The sequence below is a fragment of the Fringilla coelebs genome (assembly GCF_963513975.1).
Source record: "Fringilla coelebs genome assembly, chromosome: 35".
Classification (NCBI taxonomy): Eukaryota; Metazoa; Chordata; class Aves; order Passeriformes; family Fringillidae; genus Fringilla; species Fringilla coelebs.
This window is the reverse complement of record NC_140061.1, coordinates 69,381-87,189: the sequence shown is the minus strand read 5'-3', so window position 1 is coordinate 87,189 and position 17,809 is coordinate 69,381. Positions and strand designations below refer to the sequence as shown.

At 51.3% G+C, this 17,809-nt stretch overlaps 1 protein-coding gene across 2 annotated transcripts in view; it reads right to left on the bottom strand.

Annotated features, from left to right (window-relative positions):
• Positions 1-15,863, bottom strand: part of LOC311164719 (fructose-bisphosphate aldolase A) — a 33,449-nt gene extending 17,586 nt beyond the window's left edge. The window contains exons 1-3 of one of the 2 annotated variants that reach the window (XM_084224282.1): positions 15,769-15,863; positions 8,818-8,879; positions 5,419-5,543 (exon numbers count right to left, since the gene is read on the bottom strand). In XM_084224282.1, coding sequence (XP_084080408.1) covers positions 5,419-5,530 — 112 coding nt within the window. In that variant the 5' untranslated portion in view covers positions 5,531-5,543; positions 8,818-8,879; positions 15,769-15,863. Of the gene's footprint in view, positions 1-5,418; positions 5,544-8,817; positions 8,880-13,741; positions 13,785-15,768 lie in introns of those variants that run through there. The other variant, XM_084224283.1, reaches the window with a different exon arrangement.
• Positions 15,864-17,809: the final 1,946 nt, after the last annotated feature.

The window sequence follows — 17,809 nt, the reverse complement described above, 5'->3', positions numbered from 1 at the left end:
GCACGGAACAGTTAGAACCAGTATAAACCAGTATGGACCAGTATAAACCAGTACGGAGCACTATGGACCAGTATAAACCAGCGCCGGTTCTCCTCCGTGTTCTCCGCGCCCACCGAGCTCAGCCGCTTGGCGATGCTGCCTGGGGGGGGCACGGACCAGTTAGAACCAGTATAAACCAGTATGGACCAGTATAAACCAGTACGGAGCACTATGGACCAGTATAAACCAGTACGGAGCAGTATGGACCAGTCTGGCTCAGCTGCTTGGCGATGCTGCCTGAGGGGGGAACGGAGCAGTTAGAACCAGTATAAACCAGTATGGACCAGTATAAACCAGTATAAAACAGTACGGAGCAGTATAAGCCACTATGGACCAGTATAAACCAGTACGGAGCAGTATGGACCAGTCTGGCTCAGCCGCTTGGCGATGCTGCCTGAGGGGGCACGGACCAGTTAGAAACAGTATAAACCAGTATGGACCAGTTAGAACCAGTATAAACCAGTATAAACCAGTATGGACCAGTATAAACCAGTACGGAGCTGTATAAAACAGTACGGAGCCATATGGACCAGTACGGAGCAGTATGGACCAGTATAAACCAGTCTGGCTCAGCCGCTTGGCGATGCTGCCTGAGGGGGCACGGACCAGTTAGAAACAGTATAAACCAGTACGGACCAGTATGGACCAGTATAAACCAGTATGGAGCACTTTAAATCAGTACGGACCAGTATGGACCAGTATAAACCAGTACGGAGCAGTATGGACCAGTATAAACCACTATGGACTTGCACAGACCAGTACAACCCAGTCTGGCTCAGCCGCTTGGCGATGTTGCCTGAGGGGGCACGTACCAGTATAAACCAGTATGGACCAGTATAAACCACTGTGGACCAGTATAAACCAGTACAGACCAGTACGGACCAGTATAAGCCAGTCAGAACTAATATGGAGCAGTGTAAACCAGTATGGACCCATACGGACCAGTATAAACCAGTCTGGCTCAGCCGCTTGGCGATGCTGCCTGAGGGGGGCACGGACCAGTTAGAACCAGTTCGAACCAGTATAAACCAGTACGGACCAGTATAAACCAGTACGGAGCAGTATAAGCCACTACGGACCAGTATAAACCAGTATAAACCAGTACGGAGCACTATGGACCAGTATAAACCAGCGCCGGTTCTCCTCCGTGTTCTCCGCGCCCACCGAGCTCAGACGCTTGGCGATGCTGCCTGAGAGGGGCACGGACCAGTTAGAACCAGTATAAACCAGTATGGACCAGTATAAACCAGTATAGACCAGTATAAGCCAGCTAGAATCAGTATAAACCAGTATGGACCCATACGAACCAGTATAAACCAGTCTGGCTCAGCCGCTTGGCGATGCTGCCTGAGGGGGCACGGACCAGTCAGAACCAGTTAGAACCAGTACAGACCAGTATAAACCAGTACGGAGCAGTATAAGCCACTATGAACCAGTATAAACCAGTATAAAACAGCACAGACCAGTATAAGCCAGTTAGAACCAGTATAAACCAGTATGGACCCGTATGGACCAGTATAAACCAGTCAGGCTCAGCAGCTTGGCGATGCTGCCTGAGGGGGCACAGACCAGTAAGAACCAGTTAGAACCAGTACGGACCAGCATAAACCAGTATAAACCAGTATGGACCAGTATAAACCAGTATGGACCAGTATGGACCAGTTTAAATCAGTACGGAGCAGTATAAACCAGTATAAGCCAGTACGGACCAGTATGGACCAGTATAAACCAGTCTGGCTCAGCCGCTCGGCGATGCTGCCTGAGGGGGCACGGACCAGTATAAACCAGTATAAACCAGTATAAACCAGTATAAACCAGTATGGACCACTTTAAATCAGTACGGAGCACTATGGACCAGTATAAATCAGTATAAACCAGTACGGAGCACTATGGACCAGTATAAACCAGTCTGGCTCAGCGGCTTGGCAATGCTGCCTGAGGGGGCGCGGACCAGTCAGAACCAGTTAGAACCAGTACGGACCAGTATAAACCAGTATAAGCCACTACGGACTAGTATAAACCAGTATAAGCCACTATGGACCAGTATAAGCCAGCTAAAGCCAGTATAAACCAGTATGGACCTGTATGGACCAGTATAAACCAGTCTGGCTCAGCCGCTTGGTGATGCTGCCTGAGGGGGCACGGACCAGTAAGAACCAGTATAAACCAGTACGGACCAGTATGGACCAGTATAAACCAGTACGGACCACTTTAAATCAGTATGGAGCAGTATGGACCAGTATAAACCAGTACGGAGCACTATGGACCAGTACAAACCAGTCTGCCTCAGCCACTTGGCGATGCTGCCTGAGGGGGCACGGACCAGTATAAACCAGTATAAACCAGTATAAACCAGTATAAGCCACTATGGACCAGTATAAAACAGTACGGAGCACTATGGACCAGTATAAACCACTATGGACCCGTACGGACCAGTATAAACCAGTCTGGCTCAGCCGCTTGGCAATGCTGCCTGGGGGGGCACGGACCAGTAAGAACCAGTATAAACCAGTTAGAACCAGTATAGACCAGTATAAACCAGTATAAGCCACTATGGACCAGTATAAGCCAGCTAGAACCAGTATAAACCACTATGGACCTGTATGGACCAGTATAAACCAGTCTGGTTCAGGCACTTGGCGATGCTGCCTGAGGGGGGCACAGGCCAGTTAGAACCAGTATAAACCAGTACAGACCAGTATAAACCAGTATAAGCCACTATGGACCAGTATAAGCCAGCTAGAACCAGTATAAACCAGTATGGACCAGTATAAACCAGTATAAGCCACCATGGTCCAGTATAAGCCAGTTAGAACCAGTATAAACCACTATGGACCTGTATGGACCAGTATAAACCAGTTTGGCTCAGCTGCTCTGAGATGCTGCCTGAAATGGAGCACAGATCACTCATAACCAGTGTAAACCAGTATGGACCAGTATAAACCAGTAGGGACCACTATAAGCCAGTCAGAACCAGTATAAACCAGTATAAACTGGTATAAGCCACTATGGACCAGTATAAACCAGTATGGACCTGTATGGACCAGTATAAACCAGTCTGGCTCAGCCGCATGGCAATGCTGCCTGGGGGGGGCACGGACCAGTAAGAACCAGTATAAACCAGTATAAACCAGTATGGACCAGTCTGGCTGAACTGCTTGGCCATGCTGCCTATAGGGGGCACAGACCAGTTAGAACCAGTATAAACCAGTATGGACCATTATAGACCAGTTAGAACCAGTATGGACCAGCATAAACCAGTATAGACCAGTCAGAACCAGTATAAACCAGTATGGACCAGTATAAACCAGTTTGGCTCAGCTGCTTGGCAATGCCGCCTGTGGGGGGCACGGACCAGTAAGAACCAGTATAAACCAGTATAAACCAGTATGGACCAGTTAGAACCAGTACAAACCAGTATGGCTCAGCTGCTTGGTGATGCTGCCTGTAGGGGGACAGACCAGTCAGAACCAGTACGGACAAGTATAAACCAGTATGGACTGGTATGGACCCTCAGAACCAGTACAGACCAGTATAAACCAGTATGGACTGGTATGGAGCCATTAGAACCAGTACAGACCAGTATAAACCAGTATGGACCGGTACAGAGCTGCTAGAACCAGTACAGACCAGTATAAACCAGTATGGACTGGTATGGACCCTCAGACCCAGTACAGACCAGTATAGACCAGTATGGACCAGTATGGACTGGTATGGACCCTCAGACCCAGTACAGACCAGTATAAACCAGTATGGACTGGTACAGAGCTGCTAGAACCAGTACAGACCAGTATAAACCAGTATGGACTGGTATGGACCCTCAGAACCAGTACAGACCAGTATAAACCAGTATGGACCGGTACAGAGCTGCTAGAACCAGTACAGACCAGTATAAACCAGTATGGACTGGTACAGAGCTGCTAGAACCAGTACAGACCAGTATAAACCAGTATGGACTGGTACAGAGCTGCTAGAACCAGTACAGACCAGTATAAACCAGTATGGACTGGTACAGAGCTGCTAGAACCAGTACAGACCAGTATAAACCAGTATGGACTGGTATGGAGCCCTCAGAACCAAACCAGTTGGTAACCAGTATAAACCAGTATAAACCAACATAAACCAGTATAAACCAGTATAAACCAGTATGGAGCGGGTGCTGTGGGTGTGTTTGGGGTCTCCCCATGGCCATCCCAGTATAAACTAGTATAAACCAGTATAGAGCAGCAACCCCAACCAGGCTCCGGGCATTGCCTCGGTGCTTCCCAGTATAAACCAGTGCCTCCCAGTAACCCCCCAGTCCCCCCCAGTCCATTCCCAGTCCCCCCCAGTCCATTCCCAGTCCATCCCAGTTTGTCCCAGTCAATTCCCAGTCCATCCCAGTCTATCCCAGTCCATTCCAGTCTATCCCAGTCCATTCCCAGTCCATCCCAGTCTATCCCAGTCCATCCCAGTCCGTTCCCAGTCTGTCCCAGTCCATTCCCAGTCTGTCCCAGTCCATCCCAGTCTGTCCCAGTCCATTCCCAGTCTGTCCCAGTCCATTCCCAGTCTGTCCCAGTCCATCCCAGTCTGTCCCAGTCCATTCCCAGTCTGTCCCAGTCCATCCCAGTCTGTCCCAGTCTGTCCCAGTCCATTCCCAGTCCATCCCAGTCTGTCCCAGTCCATTCCCAGTCCTTCCCAGTCTGTCCCAGTCCATTCCCAGTCTGTCCCAGTCCATCCCAGTCTGTCCCAGTCCATCCCAGTCTGTCCCAGTCCATTCCCAGTCTGTCCCAGTCCATCCCAGACCATTCCCAGTCTGTCCCAGTCCCTCCCAGTCTGTCCCAGTGTCTCCCAGTCCATTCCCAGTCCATGCCAGTCTGTCCCAGTCCATGCCAGTCCATTCCCAGTCTGTCCCAGTCCATTCCCAGTCTGTCCCAGTCCCTCCCAGTCCATTCCCAGTCCAGTCCCAGTCCATTCCCAGTCCCTCCCAGTCCATTCCCAGTATAAACCAGTCCATTCCCAGTATATCCCAGTATAACCCAGTCCCTCCCAGTCCCTCCCAGTATAAACCAGTATGTCCCAGTCCGTACCAGTGAACTCATCGGCGGCCAGGATGCCCTTGCCGGGGGCCACGATGCGCTGGGCGATGGCCGCCAGTCCCTCCCAGTCCATTCCCAGTATAACCCAGTATAACCCAGTCCATCCCAGTCCCTCCCAGTATAAACCAGTATGTCCCAGTCCGTACCAGTGGACTCATCAGCAGCCAGGATGCCCTTGCCGGGGGCCACGATGAGCTGGGCGATGGCCGCCAGCCCCTCCCAGTCCATTCCCAGTATAACCCAGTATAACCCAGTCCATCCCAGTCCCTCCCAGTATAAACCAGTATGTCCCAGTCCGTACCAGTGGACTCATCGGCGGCCAGGATGCCCTTGCCGGGGGCCACGATGCGCTGGGCGATGGCCGCCAGCTCCTGCTTCTGCTCGGGGGTCAGCGCGGGCACGGGCGGTGACATCCTGACGGTGGCACTGAGGGGACACCGTGACGTCACAGGGGTGGCCGTGACGTCATCGGGCACGCCTGGGATGGGGGAGGGGCAGGGAGATGGACGCACCCCGGGGGGGCTTCAGAAAGGGAGTGAGGGGCACTGGGAGGGACTGGGAGGGACTGGGAGGGACTGCGATGGACTGGGAGGGACTGGGAATGGACTGGGAGGGACTGGGAGGGGACTGGGAGGAGACTGGGATGGACTGGGAGGGAACTGGGAGGGACTGGGAGGGACTGGGAGGGACTGGGATGGCACTGGGAGGGACTGGGAGGGACTTGGAGGGGCTGGGATGGACTGGGGGCACTGGGAGGGGACTGGGGGGGGACTGGGAGGGGCTGGAAGGGGACTGGGAGGGACTGGGAGGGGACTGGGAGGGGCTGGAAGGGGACTGGGAGGGGCTGGGATGGACTGGGAGCACTGGGGGGGAGTGGGAGGGGACTGGGAGGAACTGGGGGATACTGGGAGGGGACTGGGAGGGACTGGGAGGGAACTAGGAGTGAACTGGGAGTGACTGGGAGGGGACTGGGAGGGGACTGGGATGGATTGGGAAGGGACTGGGAGGGGACTGGGATGGACTGGGACGGCACTGGGAGGGGACTGGAAGGGACTTGGAGGGGCTGGGATGGACTGGGGGGGGACTGGGGGATACTGGGAGGGGACTGGGGGGGACTGGGAGGGACTGGGAGGGATTGGGGGATACTGGGAGGAAGCTGGGAGGGGACTGGGGGGGACTGGGGGGGACTGGGGAGGACTGGGAGGGATTGGGGGATACTGGGAGGGAACTGGGAGGGAACTGGGGGGGACTGGGGAGGACTGGGATGGACTGGGAGGGATTGGGGGATACTGGGAGGGAACTGGGGGGGACTGGGAGAGAACTGGGAGTGAACTGGGAGTGAACTGGGAGTGACTGCCAAAGGTCAGAGAGCGCTGGGAGCACTGGGAGGAGATAAGGAAGGCACTGATAAGGACTGGGAGCACTGGGAGGGACTGGGAGGGACTGGGGACACTGGGAGGGGACTGGAGAGAACCGGAACTGAACTGGGAGGGACTGGGAATGAACTGGGGGCACTGGGTGTGACTGGGAGGGACTGGGAAGTGGACTGGGACTCAACTGGGAGGGACAGGGAATGAACTGGGGGGGACTGGGGGCACTGGGAGTGTACTGGGAGGGAGTGGGAAGTGAAATGGGAGGGACTGGGACTGAACTGGGAGGCACTGGGAAGTGAACTGGGAATGAACTGGGGGCACTGGGTGTGACTGGGAGGGACTGGGAAGTGAACTGGGAGGGAGTGGGACTGAACTGGGGGGGACTGGGAAGTGAACTGGGAATGGACTGGGGACACTGGGAGGGAACTGGGAGGGGACTGGAGAGAACCGGGACTGAACTGGGAGGGACTGGGAATGAACTGGGGGCACTGGGTGTGACTGGGAGGGACTGGGGACATTGAGGATACTGGGAGGGGACTGGGAGGAGACTGGAGAGAACTGGGAGGGACTGGGAAGTGAACTGGGGGCACTGGGACTGAACTGGGAGGGACTGGGACTGAACTGGGAGGGACTGGGACTGAACTGGGAGGGACTGGGGGGCACTGGGAGGAGAAGAACTCCGGATTTTTGGGAAGAGCCCCAGGATTCCGAGGGGAATCCCCGGGATTTTGAGGAGGAAAATCCCCAAATTTTGAGGGGGAAAAAAAATCCAAATTTTTGAGGGAAAAACCCCCAAGATTTTGAGATAAAAACCCCAAAATTTAAAAAGAAAATCCCCAAAATTTTGAGGGGAAACCTTGAAGATTTTTAAAGGAAAACCCTCAAAATTTTAAGGGAAAATCCCAGGATTTTGAGGGCAGAACCCCAAAATTTTGAGGGGAAAACCCCAAAATCTTGAAAGGGAACCCTCAAGATTTTGAGGGCAAAATCCCCAAATTTTGAAGGAAAAACCCCAAATTTTGAGGTGAAACCCCCAAGATTTTGAGGTTAAAACTCCAAAATTTTGAAGGGAAATTCCCAAAATTTTGAGGGGGAAATCCCTGAAATTTTAAGGAGAAAACCCCGGGATTTTGAGGTGAAACCCCAAGATTTTAAGGTAAAACCCAAAGATTTTGAGGTGAAACCCCCAAAACTTTGAGGTGAAACCCCCAAGATTTTGAGGCAAGAACTGCAAAATTTTGAGGTGAAACTCCCAAAATTTTGAGGAAAAACCCCCAAGATTTTAAGGGTGAAACCCCCAAGATTTTGAGGTGAAACCCCCAAGATTTTAAGGGTGAAACCCCCAAGATTTTGAGGTAAAACCCCCAAGATTTTGAGGTAAAACCCCCAAGATTTTAACGTGAAACCCCTGAAATTTTGAGGTGAAATCCCTGAAATTTTGAGGTAAAAACCCCAAGATTTTAAGGGTGAAACCCCCAAATTTTGAGGTAAAACCCCAAAATTTTGAGGTGAAACCCCCAAGTTTTTAAGGGTAAAATCCCCAAAATTTTGAGGTGAAATCCCTGAAATTTTGAGGTGAAATCCCTGAAATTTTGAGGTGAAATCCCTGAAATTTTGAGGTAAACCCCCAAGATTTTGAGGTGAAACCCCCAAGATTTTAAGGGTGAAACCCCGAAGATTTTAAGGGTAAAACCCCCAAGATTTTGAGGTGAAACCCCTGAAATTTTGAGGTAAAACACCCAAATTTTGAGGTAAAACCCCAAGATTTTGAGGTAAACCCCCAAGATTTTAAGGGTGAAACCCCCAAGATTTTGAGGTGAAACCCCCAAGATTTTAAGGGTGAAACCCCAAAATTTTGAGGTGAAACCCCCAAGATTTTGAGGTGAAACCCCAAGATTTTGAGGTAAAACCCCAAGATTTTAAGGTAAAACCCCCAAGATTTTAAGGTAAAACCCCCAAGATTTTGAAGTGAACCCTCCAAAATTTTAAGGGTGAAACCCCCAAGATTTTGAGGTAAAAACTCCAAAATTTTGAGGTAAAACCCCCAAGATTTTAAGGGTGAAACCCCCAAATTTTAAGGGCAAAACCCCCAAGATTTTGAGGTGAAACCCCCAAGATTTTAAGGGTAAAACCCCCAAGATTTTAAGGGTAAAACCCCCAAAATTTTGAGGTGAAACCCCTGAAATTTTGAGGTAAAACCCCAAGATATTAAGGTAAAAACCCCAAATTTTAAGGTAAAACCCCCAAAATCCGCAGGGGAAGCCCCAGGATTTATGGGACAGGGAGGGAAGGAGGGAGAACCGGGGGCTGTTCCGGGGGGCACCCACCGAGTGTCCGGGAGTGTCCGGAGTGTCCGGTGGTGTCCGGAGTGTCCGGGAGTGTCCGGGAGCTGCGGGAGCCGAGCCGGGAATGGCCGAGGGAGCCCCGACCCGGGCCCGCCCCGCCCCCGCCAAGGGCGTTTCAAGGGGAGGACGAGGAGGAGGAGGAGGAGGAAGGAGAGAACCGGGAAAGGCTCGGGAAAGCCCCGGGCAGGGGCCGCTCCCTTCCCCCGCCGCCTTTGGAACCCCAAATCTGCACTTTGCACCCCAAATCTGTCTTTGGGATCATCAAATCTGCACTTTGCACCCCAAATCCGCCTTTGGGACCCCAAATCCTCACTTTGGAACCCCAAATCTGCACTTTGCACCCCAAATCTGTCTTTGGGATCATCAAATCCTCACTTTGCACCCCAAATCTGCCTTTGGGACCCCAAATCTGCCTTTGGAACCCCAAATCTGCCTTTGGAACCCCAAATCCGCCTTTGGAACCCCAAATCCGCCTTTGGGATGGGCAAATCCACACTTTGCACCCCAAATCCGCACTTTGGAACCCCAAATCTGCCTTTGGGACCCCAAATCTGCCTTTGGGATCATCAAATCTGCACTTTGGGACCCCAAATCCGCCTTTGGGACCCCAAATCTGCCTTTGGGATCATCAAATCTGCCTTTGGAACCCCAAATCTGCCTTTGGGACCCCAAATCTGCCTTTGGGATCATCAAATCTGCCTTTGGGACCCCAAATCCGCCTTTGGGACCCCAAATCCGCCTTTGGAACCCCAAATCTGCCTTAGGGACCCCAAATCCGCCTTTGGGATCAGCAAATCCTCACTTTGCACCCCAAATCTGCCTTTGGGACCCCAAATCCACACTTTGCACCCCAAATCTGCCTTTGGAACCCCAAATCTGCCTTTGGGATCATCAAATCTGCCTTTGGGACCCCAAATCTGCCTTTGGAACCCAAATCTGCCTTTGGGATCATCAAATCCGCCTTTGGGACCCCAAATCCGCCTTTGGGACCCCAAATCCGCCTTTGGAACCCCAAATCTGCCTTAGGGATCATCAAATCCTCACTTTGCACCCCAAATCTGCACTTTAGGACCCCAAATCTGCCTTTGGGACCCCAAATCTGCCTTTGGGATCATCAAATCTGCACTTTGTACCCCAAATCCGCCTTTGGGACCCCAAATCTGCCTTTGGGATCATCAAATCTGCACTTTGTACCCCAAATCCGCCTTTGGGACCCCAAATCCGCCTTTGGGACCCCAAATCCGCCTTTGGGATCAGCAAATCCGCACTTTGCACCCCAAATCTGCCTTTGGGACCCCAAATCCGCCTTTGGGACCCCAAATCTGCCTTTGGGATTATCAAATCTGCACTTTGCACCCCAAATCTGCCTTTGGAACCCCAAATCCGCCTTTGGGATCATCAAATCCTCACTTTGCACCCCAAATCCTCACTTTGGAACCCCAAATCTGCCTTTGGGACCCCAAATCTGCCTTTGGGATCATCAAATCCGCCCTTTGCACCCCAAATTCACCCTTTGCACCCCAAATCCTCCTTCAGGATCATCAAATCCGCCCTTTGCACCCCAAATCCACCCTTTGCACCCCAAATCCACCTTTGGACCCCATAAATTCAGACTTTTTTCAATCTCGAGTTTTGCCTTTTGAACACCGAGTTTGAATTTTGCACCCCCAAAATTCAACTTTTCACCCCAAATTTCGACTTTAGGACCCTCAAATTCCCCTTTTCCACACCAAATCCGGTTTTTACACCCCAAAATTCAACTTTTTCACCCCAAAATTCAACTTTTTCACCCCAAAATCTACTTTTAGAACCCCAAAATTCAACTATTCCACCCAAATTTTGACTTTTCCACCCCAAATCAGACTTTAGGACCCTCAAATTCTCCTTTTCCACACCAAATCCTTTTTTTCCACCCAAAAATTCAACTTTTACACCCCAAAATTCAACTTTTCACCCCAAATTTTGACTTTTCCACCCCTAAATCCACCTTTAGGACCCTCAAATTCTCCTTTTCCACACCAAATCCGGTTTTTCCACCCCAAAATTCAACTTTTTCACCCCAAAATCTGCCCTTAGCACCCCAAAATTTGACTTTTTCACCCCAAAATTCGCCTTTTCCACCTCAAATTTCGACTTTTCACCCCAAATTTTGACTTTTCCACCCCTAAATCCACCTTTAGGACCCTCAAATTCCCCTTTTCCACACCAAATCCGGTTTTTCCACCCCAAAATTCAACTTTTCCACCCCAAAATTCAACTTTTATACCCCAAAATCTGCCCTTAGCACCCCAAAATTCAACGTTTCACCCCAAATTTTGACTTTTCCACCCCAAAATTCGACTTTTTCACCCCAAAATCTACTTTTAGAACCCCAAAATTCAACTTTTTCCCCCCATATTCCCCCTTTTCACCCCCAAATTTGACCTTTTGCACCCCAAATTCGAATTTTTCCCCCCAAAATTCGGCTTTTTCACCCCCAAAATCCACCTTTAGGACCCCCAAATCTGTCTTTATTTTACCCCAAAATTCACCCCAGACCCCAAAATCTGCACTTTTTACCTCAAAATTTGCAATTTTCGCCTCAAAAGCGCCAATTTCTTACTTCACAATTTCCACCTACACCCCAAAATCTGCTTTTTTTACCTCAAAATCTGCTTTTTTACCCCAAAATCTGCCTTTTTTACCTCAAAATCTGCTTTTTAACCCCAAAATCTGCCTTTTTAACCTCAAAATCTGATTTTTTACCTCAAAATTTCCACTTTTTACCTCACGATTTCCTCACCCGCCACAAAATCTGCCCCAGATCCCAAAATCCGCTCTTTTCACCTCAAAATGTGCTATTTCCACCCCAAAATCTGCCTTTTTTACTCCAAAATCTGCCTTTTTTACCTCAAAATCTGATTTTTACCTCAAAATCTCCACTTTTTACCTCACGATTTCCTCACCCACATCACGAAATCTGCCCCACATTCCAAAATCTGCACTTTTCTACCTCAAAACCTGCTTTTTTTACCTCAAAATTTGCCTTTTTTACCTCAAAATCTGCCATTTCCACCTCAAAATTTGCCTTTTTTACCTCAAAATCTGATTTTTACCCCAAAATCTCCACTTTTTACCTCACGATTTCCTCACCCGCCACAAAATCTGCCCCAGATCCCAAAATCCGCTCTTTTCACCTCAAAATCTGCCATTTCCACCCCAAAATCTGATTTTTACCTCTAAATCTCCACTTTTTACCTCACGATTTCCTCACCCACATCACAAAATCTGCCCCAGAGCCCAAAATCTGCACTTTTCACCCCAAAATTGCCACTTTTCACATCAAAATTTGCCATTTCCACCACAAAATCTCCACTTTTTTACTTCAGCATTTCCTCCCAATCCCCAAAATCCACTTTTTCACCTCAAAATCTGCTTTTTTACCTCAAAATCTGCACTTTTTACCTCACGATTTCCTCACCCACCACAAAATCTGCCCCAGATCCCAAAATCCGCTCTTTTCACCTCAAAATTTGCTATTTCCACCCCCAAATCTGCCTTTTTCACCTCAAAATCTGCTTTTTTACCCCAAAATCTCCACTTTTTACCTCACGATTTCCTCACCCGCCACAAAATCTGCCCCAGATCCCAAAATCCGCTCTTTTCACCTCAAAATTTGCCATTTCCACCTCAAAATCTGCCTTTTTCACCTCAAAATCTGCTTTTTTACCTCAAAATCTGCACTTTTTACCTCACGATTTCCTCACCCACCACAAAATCTGCCCCAGATCCCAAAATCCGCTCTTTTCACCTCAAAATTTGCTATTTCCACCCCCAAATCTGCCTTTTTCACCTCAAAATCTGCTTTTTTACCCCAAAATCTCCACTTTTTACCTCACGATTTCCTCACCCGCCACAAAATCTGCCCCAGATCCCAAAATCCGCTCTTTTCACCTCAAAATTTGCCATTTCCACCTCAAAATCTGCCTTTTTTACCTCAAAATTTGCCTTTTTTACCTCAAAATCTGATTTTTACCTCAAAATCTCCACTTTTTACCTCACGATTTCCTCACCCACATCACGAAATCTGCCCCACATTCCAAAATCTGCACTTTTCACCCCAAAATCTGCCATTTCCACCCCAAATCCTGCCTTTTTCACCTCAAAATCTGCTTTTTTACCTCAAAATCTGATTTTTTACCCCAAAATCTGCCTTTTTCACCCCAAAATCTGCTTTTTTACCTCTAAATCTGCCTTTTTACCGCAAAATCTCCACTTTTTACCTCACAATTTCCTCACCCACATCACGAAATCTGCCCCACATTCCAAAATCCGCTCTTTTCACCTCAAAATCTGCACTTTTCACCTCAAAATCTGCACTTTTCACCTCAAAATCTGCACTTTTTTTTCCTTCAGGATTGCTCTCCGACCCCAAAATCTGCTATTTCCCCCCCAAAATCTGCTTTTTTACCTCAAAATCTCCACTTTTTACCTCACGATTTCCTCACCCGCCACAAAATCTGCCCCACATCCCAAAATCCGCTCCTTTCACCTCAAAATCTGCACTTTTCACCTCAAAACCACCACTTTTCACCACAAAACCTGCACTTTTTAACTTCAGCATTTCCTCCCACTCCTCAAAATCCGCCCTTTTCACCCCAAAATCCACTTTTTTCCCTCAAAACCGGCACTTTCCCCTCCAAACCTGCGCCTTTCCCCTCACGACTTCCTCCAACCGCCCAAAACGTTCCCCCCCGAGCGCCAAAATTCGCCTTTTTCCCCTCAAATTCCGCCCTTTCTGCCCAAATCTCGCCTTTCCCATTCCAACCTCACCCCTTTTCCCCTCACAATTCCCCGCCCGGCCCCAAATTTTCCCTTTTTCACCCCAAAATTCCGCCCCCTCCTCCCCCCCCCCCCCCGCCCCCACCTCAGCTCCGCTGCGGCGATCGCCGGCTGTGGGCGGGGCTTGCGCTGGTGACGTCACCGCGCGTCCGCCCCAATGGGCGGAGCCTTAAAAGGGCAACGCCGCGAGCTGAGTCACGGTGGGGCCCACCGGGGGTTTTGGGGTTCCCGGGGGGGATTTTGGGGTCCCTGAGGGGATTTTGGGGGGTCCTGAGGGGATTTTGGGGTTTTTGAGGGGTTACCCTGCGAATTATGGGGCGCCTCAGGGGGTTTTGGGGTTCGGGGAGTGGTTTTTGGGGAGATTTTTGGGGTCCAGGGTCAGTTTTGGGGCATCACTTTTGGGGTTCGGGGTAATTTTTGGGGAATCCATTTGGTGGTTTTGGGGTCACTTTGGGGTTTTTGGGGGGAATTTTGGGGGTCCACGAGCAGTTTGGGGGTTCAGGGTGGGATTTTTGGGGTTCCCGGGGGGAAATTTTTGGGGTTCAGGGCCATTTTTGGGGTTCCGGGGGAGCCGAGGGGGAAATTTTGGGGGTTCTGAGTCAATTTTGGGGGATTTTGGGTTTTCGGGGTCATTTTTGGGGTCCGGGGGGAATTTGGGGACAATCCCGGGGGGATTTTGGGGTCCCTGAAGGGATTTGGGGACAATCCCGGGGGGATTTTTGGGTCCGGGGGGGATTTGGGGACAATCCCGGGGGGATTTTGGGGTCCCTGAAGGGATTTGGGGACAATCCCGGGGGGATTTTGGGTTCCCTGAGGGGATTTGGGGACAATCCCGGGGGGATTTTGGGGTCCCTGAGGGGATTTGGGGACAATCCCGGGGGGATTTTGGGGTCCCTGAAGGGATTTGGGGACAATCCCGGGGGGATTTTGGGGTCCGGGGGGGATTTGGGGGACAATCCCGGGGGGATTTTGGGGTCCCTGAGGGGATTTGGGGACAATCCCGGGGGGATTTTGGGGTCCCTGAGGGGATTTGGGGACAATCCCGGGGGGATTTTGGGGTCCCAGGGGGGATTTGGGGACAATCCCGGGGGATTTTGGGGTCCGGGGGGGATTTGGGGACAATCCCGGGGGGATTTTGGGGTCCCGGGGGAATTTGGGGACAATCCCGGGGGGATTTTGGGGTCCCTGAGGGGATTTGGGGACAATCCCGGGGGGATTTTGGGTCCCTGAGGGGATTTGGGGACAATCCCGGGAGATTTTGGGTCCCTGAAGGGATTTGGGGACAATCCCGGGAGATTTTGGGGTCCCAGGGGGGATTTGGGGACAATCCCGGGGGACTTTGGGGTCCCTGAGGGGATTTGGGGACAATCCCGGGGGATTTTGGGGTCCTTGAGGGGATTTGGGGACAATCCCGGGGGGATTTTGGGGTCCCTGAGGGGATTTGGGGACAATCCCGGGGGGTTTTGGGGTCCCTGAACGGATTTGGGGACAATCCCGGGGGATTTTGGGGTCCTTGAGGGGATTTGGGGACAATCCCGGGGCATTTTGGGGTCCGGGGGGGATTTGGGGACAATCCCGGGGGGATTTTGGGGTCCGGGGGGGATTTGGGGACAATCCCGGGGGGATTTTGGGGTTCCTGATGGGATTTGGGGACAATCCCGGGGGGATTTTTGGGGTCCCTGAAGGGATTTGGGGACAATCCCGGGGGGATTTTGGGGTCCCTGATGGGATTTGGGGACAATCCCGGGGGGATTTTGGGGTCCCTGATGGGATTTGGGGACAATCCCGGGGGGATTTTGGGGTCCCTGAGGGGATTTGGGGACAATCTCGGGGGATTTTGGGGCTAATTTCGGGGATTTGGGGCCATTTTAGGGCATTTTTGGGCTCTTTCTCCCTCCCACCCCAATTTTGGGTTTTTTTGGGTTTTTTTTTCCTCCCTCCCCAGGCGGATTTTGGGGTTTATTTCGGGGTGTCCCTCCCCCCACCCCAGCACAGATTTGGGGTCATTTCCCCATTTTTGGGGTCATTTCCCCATTTCCCCTCCTCCTTTCCCCTCCCTCCCCCAATGGGATTTTGGGTTCATTTCGGGCGTTTTTGGGGTTTCTCACTCACCGTGGGGAGTCCGTGGGGGGCGGCTCGGGGGGATCCGGGGGCTCCCCCTTATATCCCCCTGGGGACCCCCCCCTCCCCTCCTCCCCTCCCCCCCCCGTGACCTTCTCGGGTCCCCTTTGCCCTTTCGGGAGCCCCAAAATAGCCCCGCCCCTCCCCCACCCCCGCGCGTCCTTTGCCGGTGGGGGGAGGGGTGAGCCCGCCCCTCCCCCACCCCGCTCCATTTTTGGGGGGGTTTCCCCTCCCCCCTCTCAAATTTTGGGGTTTTTTTCCCCAAAATTTCCCCTCCCCCCACTTTTTCCGCCCCTCCCCCCATTTTTGGGGTCTCCCCCCCTCCCCCACCCCTTTTTACCCCTCCCCCATTTTGGGGTCCAATCCCCTCCCCCCCCCTCCCCCTTTTTGCCCCTCCCCCACCTCATCTCGGGACCCTCCCCCCCAAATTTTTGGGACCACCCCCCCCCCCAAATTGGCCCCTCCCCCTTTTTGGGAACTCAAATTTTGGGGCCCCTCCCCCCTTTTTGGCACCCCCAAATATGGCTCCTCCCCTTTTTTGGGAGGATTTGGCCCCTCCCCTTTTCCTGAACCCCAAATTTGGCCCCTCCTCCTTTTTCTGAACCCCAATTTTGGCCCCTCCCCCTTTTATTGAACCCAAATTTTTGCCCCTCCCCCTTTTATTGAACCCCAATTTTTGCCCCTCCCCCTTTTTGAGACCCCGAAATTTGGCCCCTCCCCCTTTTTCTGAACCCCAAATTTGGCCCCTCCCAGTTTTTTAAGCCCTAATTTTGGCTCCTCCCCCTTTTTCTGAATCCCAAATTTGGCCCCTCCCCCTTTTGGGACCCAAAATTTGGCCCCTCCCCCTTTTATTGAACCCAAATTTTTGCCCCTCCCCTTTTTCTGAACCCCTAATTTTGGCCCCTCCCCCCTTTTTGGGACCCCCAAATTTGGCCCCTCCCCCTATTCCTGAACCCTAAATTTGGCCCCTCCCTCCTTTTTTAATCCCCAAATTTAGCTCCTCCCCCTTTTAATCCCCAAATTTAGCTCCTCCCCCTTTTTAAAACCCCAAATTTAGCTCCTCCCTCTTTTTTAAACCCCAAATTTGGCCCCTCCCCTTTTTTTTGAACCCCGAATTTGGCCCCTCCCACTTTTATTGAACCCCGAATTTGGCCCCTCCCACTTTTATTGAACCCCAAATTTGGCTCCTCCCCCTTTTCCTGAACCCTAAATTTGGCCCCTCCCACTTTTTTAACCCCTAATTTTGGCCCCTCCCACTTTTATTGAACCCCAATTTTTGCCCCTCCCCCTTTTATTGAACCCCAATTTTGGCCCCTCCCCCTTTTATTGAACCCCAATTTTGGCCCCTCCCCCTTTTCCTGAACCCCAAATTTGGCCCCTCCCCCTTTTTAAAATGCCAATTTTGGCTCCTCCCACTTTTATTGAACCCCAAGTTTTGCCCCTCCCACTTTTTTGAACCCCAAAATTTGGCCCCTCCCACTTTTATCAAACCCTGAATTTTGGCCCCTCCCCCTTTTGAACCCCCCAATTTTGGCCCCTCCTCCTTTGGGGAGGCTCCTCCCCTTTTTGAGACCCCTACATTTGGCCCCTCCCCCTTTTGGGACCCCAAATTTGGCTCCTCCCCCTTTTTTAGGATTTGGCCCCTCCCCCTTTTTGGGACCCCTATTTTTGGCCCCTCCCCTTTTTTTGAACCCCAATTTTGGCCCCTCCCCCTTTTTATGTACCCCAAATTTGGCCCCTCCCCCTTTTTCTGAACCCCAAATTTGGCCCCTCCCCCTTTTGGGACCCCCAATATTTGGCCCCTCCCCCTTTTTTTAAAACCACAATTTTGGCCCCTCCCCCTTTTCGGACCCCTAATATTTGGCCCCGCCCCCTTTTGGGTCTTAATGAGGGGGCGTGGCTTCGGTGGGGCGAGGGGCGGGGCCTCCTCCCCCTTCCTTTCTGTCAACATTAAAATCTCATTAATATTCACAAGCACAGCCAATGTTACCTTTAAAATTCATTAATATTCATAAGCCCAGCCTAGTTGAGA